At 46.0% G+C, this 10,739-nt stretch overlaps 2 protein-coding genes across 2 annotated transcripts; one reads left to right on the top strand and one right to left on the bottom strand.

Moving 5' to 3' along the window:
* Positions 1-342: 342 nt before the first annotated feature.
* LOC131284497 (cartilage-associated protein-like) lies at positions 343-2,285 on the bottom strand. The gene is made up of 8 exons (XM_058313357.1): positions 2,019-2,285; positions 1,652-1,924; positions 1,438-1,581; positions 1,188-1,368; positions 995-1,120; positions 771-913; positions 500-709; positions 343-417 (listed from the first exon to the last, which is right to left on the bottom strand). The coding sequence occupies exons 1-8, from the start codon at positions 2,283-2,285 to the stop codon at positions 343-345; spliced, it is 1,419 nt and encodes a 472-aa protein (XP_058169340.1).
* A 5,768-nt stretch (positions 2,286-8,053) lies between these two features.
* LOC131284496 (protein capicua homolog) lies at positions 8,054-9,938 on the top strand. The gene is made up of 5 exons (XM_058313355.1): positions 8,054-8,349; positions 8,415-8,496; positions 8,612-8,936; positions 9,003-9,578; positions 9,646-9,938. The coding sequence occupies exons 1-5, from the start codon at positions 8,054-8,056 to the stop codon at positions 9,936-9,938; spliced, it is 1,572 nt and encodes a 523-aa protein (XP_058169338.1).
* The last annotated feature ends 801 nt before the right edge of the window (positions 9,939-10,739 follow it).

Raw genomic sequence — 10,739 nt, 5'->3', positions numbered from 1 at the left:
AAAAACAAAAATCCAAGTAAATGACTCAAAACCGAAATGTGTTGCATCTTCTTCATTCTGTTGTTTTTGGTATTCACCCGTGGCGTTGTCTACTGTATAGTGAAAGAATCTTTCGAGCTTAACGATATGAGTTGATATTACACCCTTTCAGAAGTTGTTCCATGTGGCAGGAGTATTTTAAAAGATTGTTCTAGAATGTTTTTTCTTTCCTCCGCATCCAATGCAACACGATTTGTTGGATCATTTTAGCTACAATTGCTTAAGAAACCCGTCTTGATAAACATCGATGGAAAAACACCTTGCTATGGCACTAAACGCATCAACCGCACCCGTTAGCTCCGTCTACAGCTCGTCTCGATCACTATAGCCAACTGTTTCCTTCCGGTATAACTCGTTGACGGCATCGACAGGGGCATCCTGCAAGGAAGGTCGATCACAACAACAAAACGAATAGGATCAAATATAAGCCAAATCCAAAAGTAAATCGAAAAAAAAATACCTCTCCTGAGCTCACATCCGTCGCCGTCGGGTCGGCACTGTCCAAGGATGGCCCGGTGTTCGGCTCCACTTCATCCTCGTACTCATCGTTGGTGTCTTCTCCCAACATACCCTCATCCGAGTCGCCCCCTTCCAGCTGATCGAATTCGTGCTTTACGAACTGGACCAGCTTTTCCTCGTACACCATTCGGTCGTTGTACTCGACCGCTTCCTGAAATGAGGATCGATATAAAAATAACATTGGATGCCAAAAGGCCAGAGGATGTACTGACCCGACGCGGTTTGAAGAAGTTGGCCGTCACGCTACCCTTCGCTTCGGCCTCGATCGTCTTGAGCGACTCCGGCATATCGATATCGTCCGGTTGGAACAGAAGGTAGCTCATCCCGGCTCGGTAGGACTGTTCATACTTTTTTACTTTACTCAGACGAAGAGGATAAAGCAAAGGTACAAGTTAGTTAGAGAACAGGTGACTACACTACTGACCGACGGCCTTACCCTGGTAGTAAGCATTCTGCAGGTACCGGAAGTGCCGAGGAAACAGATTTTCGTAGTACTTGCCACGCACCATGCCCATATTCGAGGTGCAGTTACGCTTGCAGTAGAGCGAGTTGGTGAAGTGATCTGCGAAGAAAAAGATTTTGGTGTAAACAATGTGACTTTGAAGCTGTGTCCTCTGTCGATACCGTACTTCCAATGGCGGTGATAAAGTCGGGCAGAAATCCGTGATCGAACTCCCCGTCGCAGAACGCCCGACACTGGTTCTCGTCGAAGATGAACTGCATCACCGACGCCTCCAGCTGCTCGATCGCCTGATCCCAGTTCTGCTCCTGCTCGTCGACGATCCCTCCGATCAGTAGATCGACAAATTTCTAGTGTATAAACAAACGGACCTTGGTTACTCGTTCGCACACGGCGCAAACGTCCCGGGTTCGTCGTACCTTCTCTTCCAGATCCCGTATCTCGTCTCGATCGATGCCTGGCTTCTCGATCGCTTCCTCGAAGCTCTTCTTCATGACCGTATCTTCCGGGTGGCGCACCAGGTAGGTGAAGGCAGCCGACGCAGCCAGGGTAATCTGATTCGTCTAAAAACGGGTGTGAGATGTGAGTCGTCGGCATGAAGGTTGTCCCAGGTCCCACACCCCACGATCATACCTTCGTGTAGCACGCGTACAGGTAAGGATACGCTTTCTGCTCCTGGAAAATCGTCATGTAGTGCCCATCGAAGTCCTCGCTGAACGGCAGATACCGGTAGATGGCGTACTTGCGGGCACACTTCGACAGGCACAGCGTACGCCGCAGGATCAGCTCGTAGTGCTGCAGGTTGTCCACGTTGCTGGGGTGCAGGAAGTCGCCCCGGTTGCGCACGTCCCGCGCCGCATACTCACATTCCAGCCGACAGTTGGCCACCGACTCGTAGTACGTCCGCCCCGGTGGCAAAATCAGCATACTTTCTCATTCTGTTCAATTGACAATTGATTCCGCCAGAATGAGAAAGCATGCTGATTTTGCCACCGGGGCGGTAGCCCTCTAGCGCTCGCTCCAGGAAGTACACGCAGTCCTCCCACTCGTTCCCGAGGTACGCCTGTACGCCCGCCTCGTACTGATCGATGAAGCTGCTACCATCATGCGTAGGATCACCCGAATCCTCCTCACGATCCGACACTCCGTCCCCCACGGAAGACGAAGGCGAAGGTGATGCTCCGTCCGGAAGGGAGGAATCGATCGTAACCCAGCAGCACAGAAGCACCAACCCAAACAGGACGGAAGCTCTGCGATTGCGCACCATCGTATCGTTGTAGCCTTTCGGGTTACGTTCCACGTCACGGACGATCAACAGTAAGCTCCGATGGCGTATCTTAACCCGGCGTACGGCTCAGAAGTTACTTTCAGAAGAAGTTCTGTGTTTTCTTTTTTGCTGTACGCCTCCGGCTGCAACTAAACACAAATAGAAACACTTTGCACCGCGAATTCGTTCGAGTTCGCACCGGATACAGCTGCAAACACTTGCACCGTTCGAAAATGCTGTTTCCAGCGGCCTGAAGACGGAACGCATCAGACCCCACGTTTGTCTAAACAGAAGGAAAGATAAAGCGAAAGATCAAGTAGCAAGAGTGAGAGAGAGAGAGAGAGCACTGTGGCTGTGTCTTCGCTGAACGATCGTGTAACATGATTCTCGGATTTATGCTCGCTCACCAACACATTCAAACGCCCCTGCGGGTGAAAGCCATCGATAAGAATAATGTCGCGAGCCGGTGGGTAGAAGAATAAAATCTGTGGCGAATAGAACGACACACGCTGGAGTATTTGCCTCTTTCAACCCGTTCCCTTATGCTTTCACAGCTGCACCGAGTTTCGATGCAAGGCAGAAAATTTTTTCGAAATTTTTTCTCCCTGTTCTAAGAATAATCCCTTTAGTCACGGGAGAATAAAGCGACGGATTTGTGCCAATCCCAGCAGCAAAAACAACTGTTGCTTCCTGCACATGTTCGCCAGCGCAAGGGTTTCCACGATGCACGCGTTCGCCTTCATGTGGCCGAATGGTGAATAATATTTCCACGAAACATCCTGTTTGACGGAGAATCCAACATAAAAGAATTGCAATCTGACGGAAGTTTTTGTTATCGCAATTTCAACTCTGCGGGTGGGAAATAGTTTTCTATTACCTGGTTATGTTTTGTTTAGAGCGAACGTACGTCAGTCTCTTAGGATGATTTTAGTTTGAGGAAGGAAACCTTTTTCTTCTAACGCGTCATGTTTGATGTGCAAACTGATCGGAACAAAGATAAAAATTTTGCAATGTAGCGAACATTTCCTATCTCAATTTTCGAACTGCAACTCGTTTCGTATTACCAATTCATGTTTTGTCTAAGAGGAAAAGCCATTCAAAGGGATTGATGTTTTTATTGACACTAAAACAATGCAAAATACCATAGAAATGGAATACTATTTCAAGGCCAAAGCGTTATTGGTTAAGGAAAATTGCTCGATTGCTCGAGCTGGAAAAACATAATTCCTAGCGCATCGCATCGTTGTCGGTGGTTGGTAAGAAATACTTCTACAGCGGCACAAAGCCGGTGATATCCCGCCAGTGGTGACAACCCATATACAATTCAGCATAGCACGGCCTGAACACCGTACCAGTGAGTAATAGATTCCTCGTCTCGGCCGATCAGTTCCGCATTTACGATCAGCGAACGTCGCAAAATGGCTGATACTGCAAATTCCAAAAACAAATTTTAAAAATCTCCTAACACGTATCATACTATAGACTCGCGCGAGTTTCGCACGTGCACGAAGAGAGGGATGGCAGGAAAACTCAGTGCGTGGGGTACGCGGGTCAGCATTTGGACATGTTCAACCTACACCAGCATAGAGTTCAGCTGTTTTCGCGTTGCATCGCGGTAGATGCATTTACGACTAGCGGTATTCGTAGGCCAGTCGGTGTAGTTGTGTGCATGTAAAATTCGACCGGTTTGGCTGTGTGGTGTTGCTCGCGAGGAAAACAGTGCGCGTTTATACGACTCGCGGATCGAGGATGCTATTGTCGGGATCTATCAAATGAAAGTGAATTGGGAAGCGGGGAAACACGAGAACGGCATTAGTTGCCCATTATTCGATACTTGTGGTCGGTATAGGTCGAATCGTAGCGTATATCATATGCGTTGAATGAACTCCAACTTTTATTTAAATTGTCTACATTCTATTCCGTGGAGGAATCCTGTGGATCATTCTGTTTTATGGTTTGGCAGCTGAACTATGTCTCCGTTGTCCTGTTTTGATTTGTTATTGGTTTGAGATTAATCATTCTCGATTCCCAGCCGCTTAATCCTATTTTACATCTAGCGATTCTGTTAAGGGAACCTCTTTTCGGATTGGAAAACTAGATCACTTACCCCACGGAGCGATGAAAAAGTCAAACTCAAGTGAAAATCGTTTGTTCCAGCTCGATCCACCTGTCGCTCAAGCCAGCTTGAAAACGATCGTTCGGAACGGTCCGCGGGGTGCGTATGCGTGTCGCGCGGATCTCGTTCCATCTCATCGACGGTACGACGAAACAAATGCTCGCCTCTGCAGAACAGTTTCAGTTTGACCAGCCAGCAGACGAGTTTAGCGGTACGTGCCCTTCGCGCAAAGGTTAGTATCAAGTACGTGCGTCCGTGGCCAAGAGAAGTTTGGTAGAAGCTTCCTGCGTGTCCTGTGTCATTCTCACTGAACGCTTCTTAGAAACTTTGTCCCTTGGCTGGCAACCGGTGGATGAGCGTATATTATTCCCATTTTTTGGCCGAATCTTGCCGAAGAACAGCCATTTTTGCCACACGTTCCGTGATCGTCCAGCAGCCTAAGGCCACGGTGCAAGATTGTGTGTTGACGTCACACACGGGACGGATAATGTGACTGATTTTCAATCGGGCTGACCATTAATGGAAAAGTGTTTGATACATCTTCTTAAAAGAAAAGAAAAACTCTTACCAAACAGGTGGTGTACAAAGAACAAAGAAATGTTTTCTATATTGTCGTGTTTGACCTTTCTTCGTGATGGTGCTTCGATTTTTCGTAGGAAAAGTTGATCTGTTTTGTCCAGTTTTCTAGCACGTCACTTTACGAAACGAACATCTTATACGTTTCTTACCGTTTTCCAGCAGGAGGCGTGTAGTTCAGCAAGCATGCTAAAAATTGACTCATTCGTTTTTTCATGTTTTTCGTCACGTTTCTGTATTTTGCTGTTTTTTTCTATTGCCGATAGTATTTTATTTCCAAAATCCCTACCACGGTGGTCCACCGATTTTTCACCAGTACCAAGGAGAAGTATTACCGCGATGATGAATACGCAATACACTTTCACGGCGTGCATTATTTTGATTCGCTTTGTTCGCGTTCTTATTACCCCCTACCCAGTTCGTCCCGGTGCACTGTCCCGGGCGTGTTAGAAAAGGGACAAATGTGCATGAAAATGTGACACCGGCCCGGAGGGTGGCCGTGCAGTTTTTCTTTCACAAATAATCGTTTGAAACGGCGGTGGCCGCAACTTTTCTTCTCCGCGGATAGCGCGGAGTGTTGTGTCAAGTGTGTGTCGCTGTCGCGGGCCGAACGCAACCACCACACACAGCGCCGTGGCGGCCCGCGAGAGCACACGTAAAGCACGGCGCCCCGTCCGCATGCATTCGACAGTTGTTGGGGCACCTACACAAATGGGCGGCTCGCGGCGACTTTTTTGTACACGTACATACGACCACCATCCGTCGTCTTCGTCGTCGTCTATCAGTTCACAATGTGTCGTGTAATCAACACCATCGAAACATGAAATTTTACGTTCATTAAATTCGGTGCACTTTTCGGTCGCTTTTGTTGGATCATTTAAGATTGGAAGAAAAGTTTAACATCTCAGTAGGCTCACGAGGGCAACTCCTGTTGCATTCCATCGCCTTCACTGTGAGGCCGAGTGTGGACGAAAATCATCCACGAAAAGTAACGTTCATCTTTTCTTGCATTGCTCTATTGTGTCACGAAGTGTGTGTCAAAACTGTGCGTTTTCAAGTCCTGATCCTCCTAGCTCCAAATGATGACGAGAAGCGCACGGACGAATCCTTAACTTAAAATTTTCAAATTTTGTCCAAGAGCTTTTTGAAAGTGTAAATCTCAGCTGAATTTTTTTTTTCCTGCACGCAAAATTCATTCATCTGGTGCAGCAAGGATAGGTAAGGATTGCATATTGGGAGATCTGTATGTGTTTGTGTGTCTGCTTGAGGGAGCAAATGGGAACGCACGGGGGGTCTTTCACGTACCCACATGATGCACAAAATATTGCACACATCGACGTGGGAGAGATGCAAGCAGGGCGAGATGTTGTGCACATTTTGCGAATATCCCATCCAAACGGCGACTTGTTTTTCGCGAGTTTGCCCATTTTGAGTAGGGTTAGTTCGACCGTTTTCGTTCGCGGGTTGGGGGTTCTGTGTGGCAGCAAGCGACGAGGATGCGTGTGATGTTATTGCTCTAACTCTTTCACTCTCACTCTTATTCTCGCTCGCGCAAATCCAAGAACAGCGGCGTCTTCTGGTGGAAATCGCATACAACTGTGCCCCAACATCACCGTCGCCGCCGATATGCTCCAAAGTGTATGATGTTGTGGCTGTGTCATGATTCACACACACACAAACATACACCGGGCGGCGTGCACAGCCCTCTGTCTGTCTCTCTCTCTATCTCCTCTACAACCGCCCCCCGCTCCGCGAGCGCGGAGTACTTGGATTTGAGCGACCTTGAATGTTATTGCATTCACCAAAAAAGATCTATTAAAGTGGAAGGGCCCCCCGACGCGGAACCTACGAAAGGATGCGAAAACTTTCCCGCAATCTAGTCCATCGGCTGCCCTCCGCGAATTTGATGCGTTCTCAGTCGTAATTTTGCAACGCAACAAACATACATTGCCTGATTGCGATTTTCGACGACAGGAAGAAGGTTAATTTTCGCTAGGTTTTCTTTCCTTTGCGGCCGTGTTTTCTTCACCTCACGGTAGTTTTGGATGGTGTCGGCGGAAAGTACTGTTGGTTAGAATTCCAGGTGGTAATTTGAAGAACAAGATAGCCTTGGGATTTGGCGGAGGATATTCAACACTCAATTCAACATAACGTAGCATAGGACATTTTTTTCTTTGACGCACACAGTTGCACGCATCAGGTGGACGGATGTACCACAATCCAACATGATATGTTTCCGATGTGTTGATACTTCGTCGTGTTAGGCCTGTGCGTGTATGAGTGTGCCAAACAAATTGTACACACAACCAATGGGTGAAGCGAACAGTGACCATTGTTTTGATTTAGTGTTTTTAGTGCAATTTTGTTTTTGACGCACAATTCGCTCGTGAGATTTCTAATTTATTTATTAAATTATAAAGCAACTCTAGAACATAATTCTATCTTATTGCGAGAGATGTTTGTTTACTTTTAATCCTTAAGAGGATGTTGTATTATTAAAATAATAATCGATCAGTTTCGATTAGCTGCGGTAAGAAAAGGATAGTTTTTCCAAAATTTAGAAAAGTTTATCTATTGCCCAATTAATATCAAACTCAAATATGATGTGTAATTGTCGATATGTTTATAGATGGATATACATCTTCTTTTTCTCGGCGTAACGACGTCTTGGTCATGCCTGCCCGTTAAGGGTTTACGAGACTTGTTTCCCTGTTGTACGTGGATAGTCAGTCCTCTCAAGTACAAGGTAGGGTCCGGTCTCGGTTGGGATTCGAACCCACGCCATCGTGGAGGTGGTGAGCCCCGGTGTTCATGGGCCGATTTTCTATACATATTCATACCCAAAAGCCAAATAAAAACTAAAGCAACTGCAGTGTACATATTTATTTTGTGAAACAACTGAGTGTCATGTGGTATCTTGATAATAAAAAAAACTAAGAGAAATAATTTTTAAAAGTTACTGAAGCGTTTGACCATAACTTCAAATTTAATAAAACAAACACTTTTTACACATACACAGGTTTCCTGACTTTGTGTGAAATAAAATGTTTCATTACATCTTTTTCAGCACTTCAAGATGTACAACATGGAAATTCAAACAGAAGCAGCAGAAAAGCGGGAGTCCAGTGTTGGAAACATAAACAATAATTACATGGATTATACTTCCCAAGTTCCCCACGATTGTGATGGCAAATATGCACAGATTCAACCCACGCTCCCAACGGATGTCAATGGAACACAACCTCGAGCACGACCGGCCCAGAAGAAATCGAAAAAATTGAAACGTTACAGGAGACCTATGAATGATTTCCTGATGTTTTGCAAAAAACATAGGAGACGTGTTCGTCAAGTTTATAGTACCAAAGAAAATCGGTAAGTTTGGTTGACCATCATGCCATCATGGGGGCGTTCATGTTACCATGCTCTCTCATTTGCAGATTTATAACGAAAAAGCTCGGACTGTTGTGGAGCCTTCTTACTGATGAACAAAAGCATCCGTACAAGGTATTGTCGGATAATGTGAGTATTATTCTGGAAAACATATGCAGTTGGATTATATGAAGTTGACGAGTTTTTGATGATTAAGAAAAAAGCAGTAGAATTCGCCTTTGATCAGCAGCTTTGATATTTCCAGCATAAGGAAAGATATCTGACGGCGTTCCCGGACTATCAGTGGACGAAAAACCCGAAGGTTGTACCAGAATCTACATCAACAGCTGCCGCAGTACCTACTGGCGAGGACGGTAGCAACACGTCGTCGACGGACGGCGGGAACAGTCCGGAGGAAACTTTGTGCAATGACGAGCGAGTGGCCGCACAGGCTCTACTGGCAATTTCGACAGGGGTAGGATTACCGCCAATGGCCACCTTTAGGTTGGCCGATGTCAATCAAATGGGCAGTCTCAGCACGTTGATTGCAGGCAGTGGCGATCATTCTGTTGGTGCCACTATGAGATCAGGTTAGTTGAAGCCAAGATGTTACAAAAGAATTCAAGCCTCTTGGTACTATAGTTTTTTTTTTGTAGAAGTCCCAGCTAATGGATTGGAACACAACTATTCCGTGTCAAACGACACTGCTGCGACGGTCGAAGAGGAACCGTACAGGAATATGCAGCATTTTCTAGAGAATATGCGACCAAAGCCGAATCAAGCTGCCATGTCGACTTTCAGTGTCCCTCCAGCTATGTCCGTCGGTGCCGTTGAAGCGCAGGCTAATAGCACTCCCTCTGCTGTTTCTGGACGTGCCAATCGTTCATGCAAGGGCAAACGCTACAAGGAGTTCATGGAGCAACAACAGCTTGCCCGACACTCGCATGGCACTGGGGCTTCTTCCAATCAACGCAAACAGGCACAAAAACGGTCAGTCGCCCCCACTGCCACCGTCACTTCCGCGTCAGCAACAGTGCCAGATCTCTCAGCAACGCATGTACCTCCAACGTCCAGCGTCCGCATCGAAGGGGGTGCCACCTCTAGCCGAGTACCGGACGATGAAGCCTTCGCTGCCTTAAACAAGGAACTTAATGCGGAAATCGACCAACTACCGCTCTTCGACATAATGGAAATCCTACTCAAGCAGAATAAGAGGCACAAGAAGCCCTACGGTAAGCATGGTGAGGATCATGCTGGGATGTAAAAGCTCTTATCCCGTTGTTTTTACTCCCATTTCAGCCATATCTTCCAAAGCCGGCAAGAAACGAAAGGTAACATCACCAAAGAGCTGCATCGCGATGCCGCCCCCCGAAACGATCACTTCAGCGAGCATTTCCTCTCCGTCACCACCACCACCACCACCGGTCGTGCATCCTGTAATTGCGTCCTCGTCACCCGTGGAAGTACCCGCACCGCCCGTGACACCGATCTCATCGGCTCCAGCATTGCCGCCAACCGCCCCAACAAAAATTGTCGGTTGCCGGAAGCGAAAGGCGCCAAAGGAATGCATCACACGCTACACCGTCCTCTAAGGGTACGCTTATCTGTGACGATGGTTGGTCAGGATGTGTTGCCTGCGTTGTATTTTTTCACATATATTTGATAGATTTTTTTCTTTTGATACGTACGTAAATAAGCAGAAAGTGCAATTCGTTGTCGAATATGAACTTCCAGAAATGAAGTTCCAAAGACACAGGTAGTTTATGGAACCACCTTTGATTGTCGAAAGGACATTTCACATTTAGATTCTACAAAGATAACACACCGGTCAGAACCGAGAGGCAATCCATTTATATTTTTAATTTCGTTCGTTTTATACATGTTATTATTTGGTTATTATTATTTATCTCTTACCTTTTTACATACATTTTTTTGTATGTGTTACTTACTGATATTTGTTGGACAATGTTCTTTTGTTTTTGTTTGTGGGCGCCGTCGGGGCCTCGTACCAGCTCTCATGCCATAGACGTGAGTTCGTCTCACACAATGTATGGATTTTTCTTCTTTTCTATACCGTAATGTAAGGATCATTTTACGGGTAATCGATGCAACGTTGTGCCGTACAATTTTGCTACAATAACAGTTGGAATGAATTGCTTCCTAGTGCTATAAAACCCTCGAAAACGAACGGACAATTTCTCCTGTTTTTCGACAGGATGTACAGTATAAACCAGGTTCTTTTTTCCTATTATTAAAACTAAGTAAATACTGCACGTTATTTCTAGATGGTTCAGTATCCTATGCTGTAATTTTATTTATCGTTCACAAATTGTAGCACGTATAAGAACCAGACTTAGACCTTTAAGCTTTTTTTTTTTAAAATTACTGTACGC

The sequence above is a fragment of the Anopheles ziemanni genome, chromosome 3, assembly GCF_943734765.1.
Source record: "Anopheles ziemanni chromosome 3, idAnoZiCoDA_A2_x.2, whole genome shotgun sequence".
In the NCBI taxonomy this organism is placed as follows: Eukaryota; Metazoa; Arthropoda; class Insecta; order Diptera; family Culicidae; genus Anopheles; species Anopheles ziemanni.
This window is presented reverse-complemented; position numbering and strand designations above follow the sequence as displayed.

Bases quoted from the DNA above. Each gene is read 5' to 3' on its own strand.
- LOC131284497 (XM_058313357.1), bottom strand. From the start codon at position 2,285: ATGGTGCGCAATCGCAGAGCTTCCGTCCTGTTTGGGTTGGTGCTTCTG. The intron at 1,369-1,437 runs GTACGACGAACC...TTTATACACTAG, and splicing joins TACGGGATCTGGAAGAGAAG to AAATTTGTCGATCTACTGAT. The intron at 1,121-1,187 runs GTACGGTATCGA...TTTTCTTCGCAG, and splicing joins CTTTATCACCGCCATTGGAA to ATCACTTCACCAACTCGCTC.
- LOC131284496 (XM_058313355.1), top strand. From the start codon at position 8,054: ATGTACAACATGGAAATTCAAACAGAAGCAGCAGAAAAGCGGGAGTCC. The intron at 8,497-8,611 runs GTGAGTATTATT...TGATATTTCCAG, and splicing joins ACAAGGTATTGTCGGATAAT to CATAAGGAAAGATATCTGAC. The intron at 9,579-9,645 runs GTAAGCATGGTG...CTCCCATTTCAG, and splicing joins GAGGCACAAGAAGCCCTACG to CCATATCTTCCAAAGCCGGC.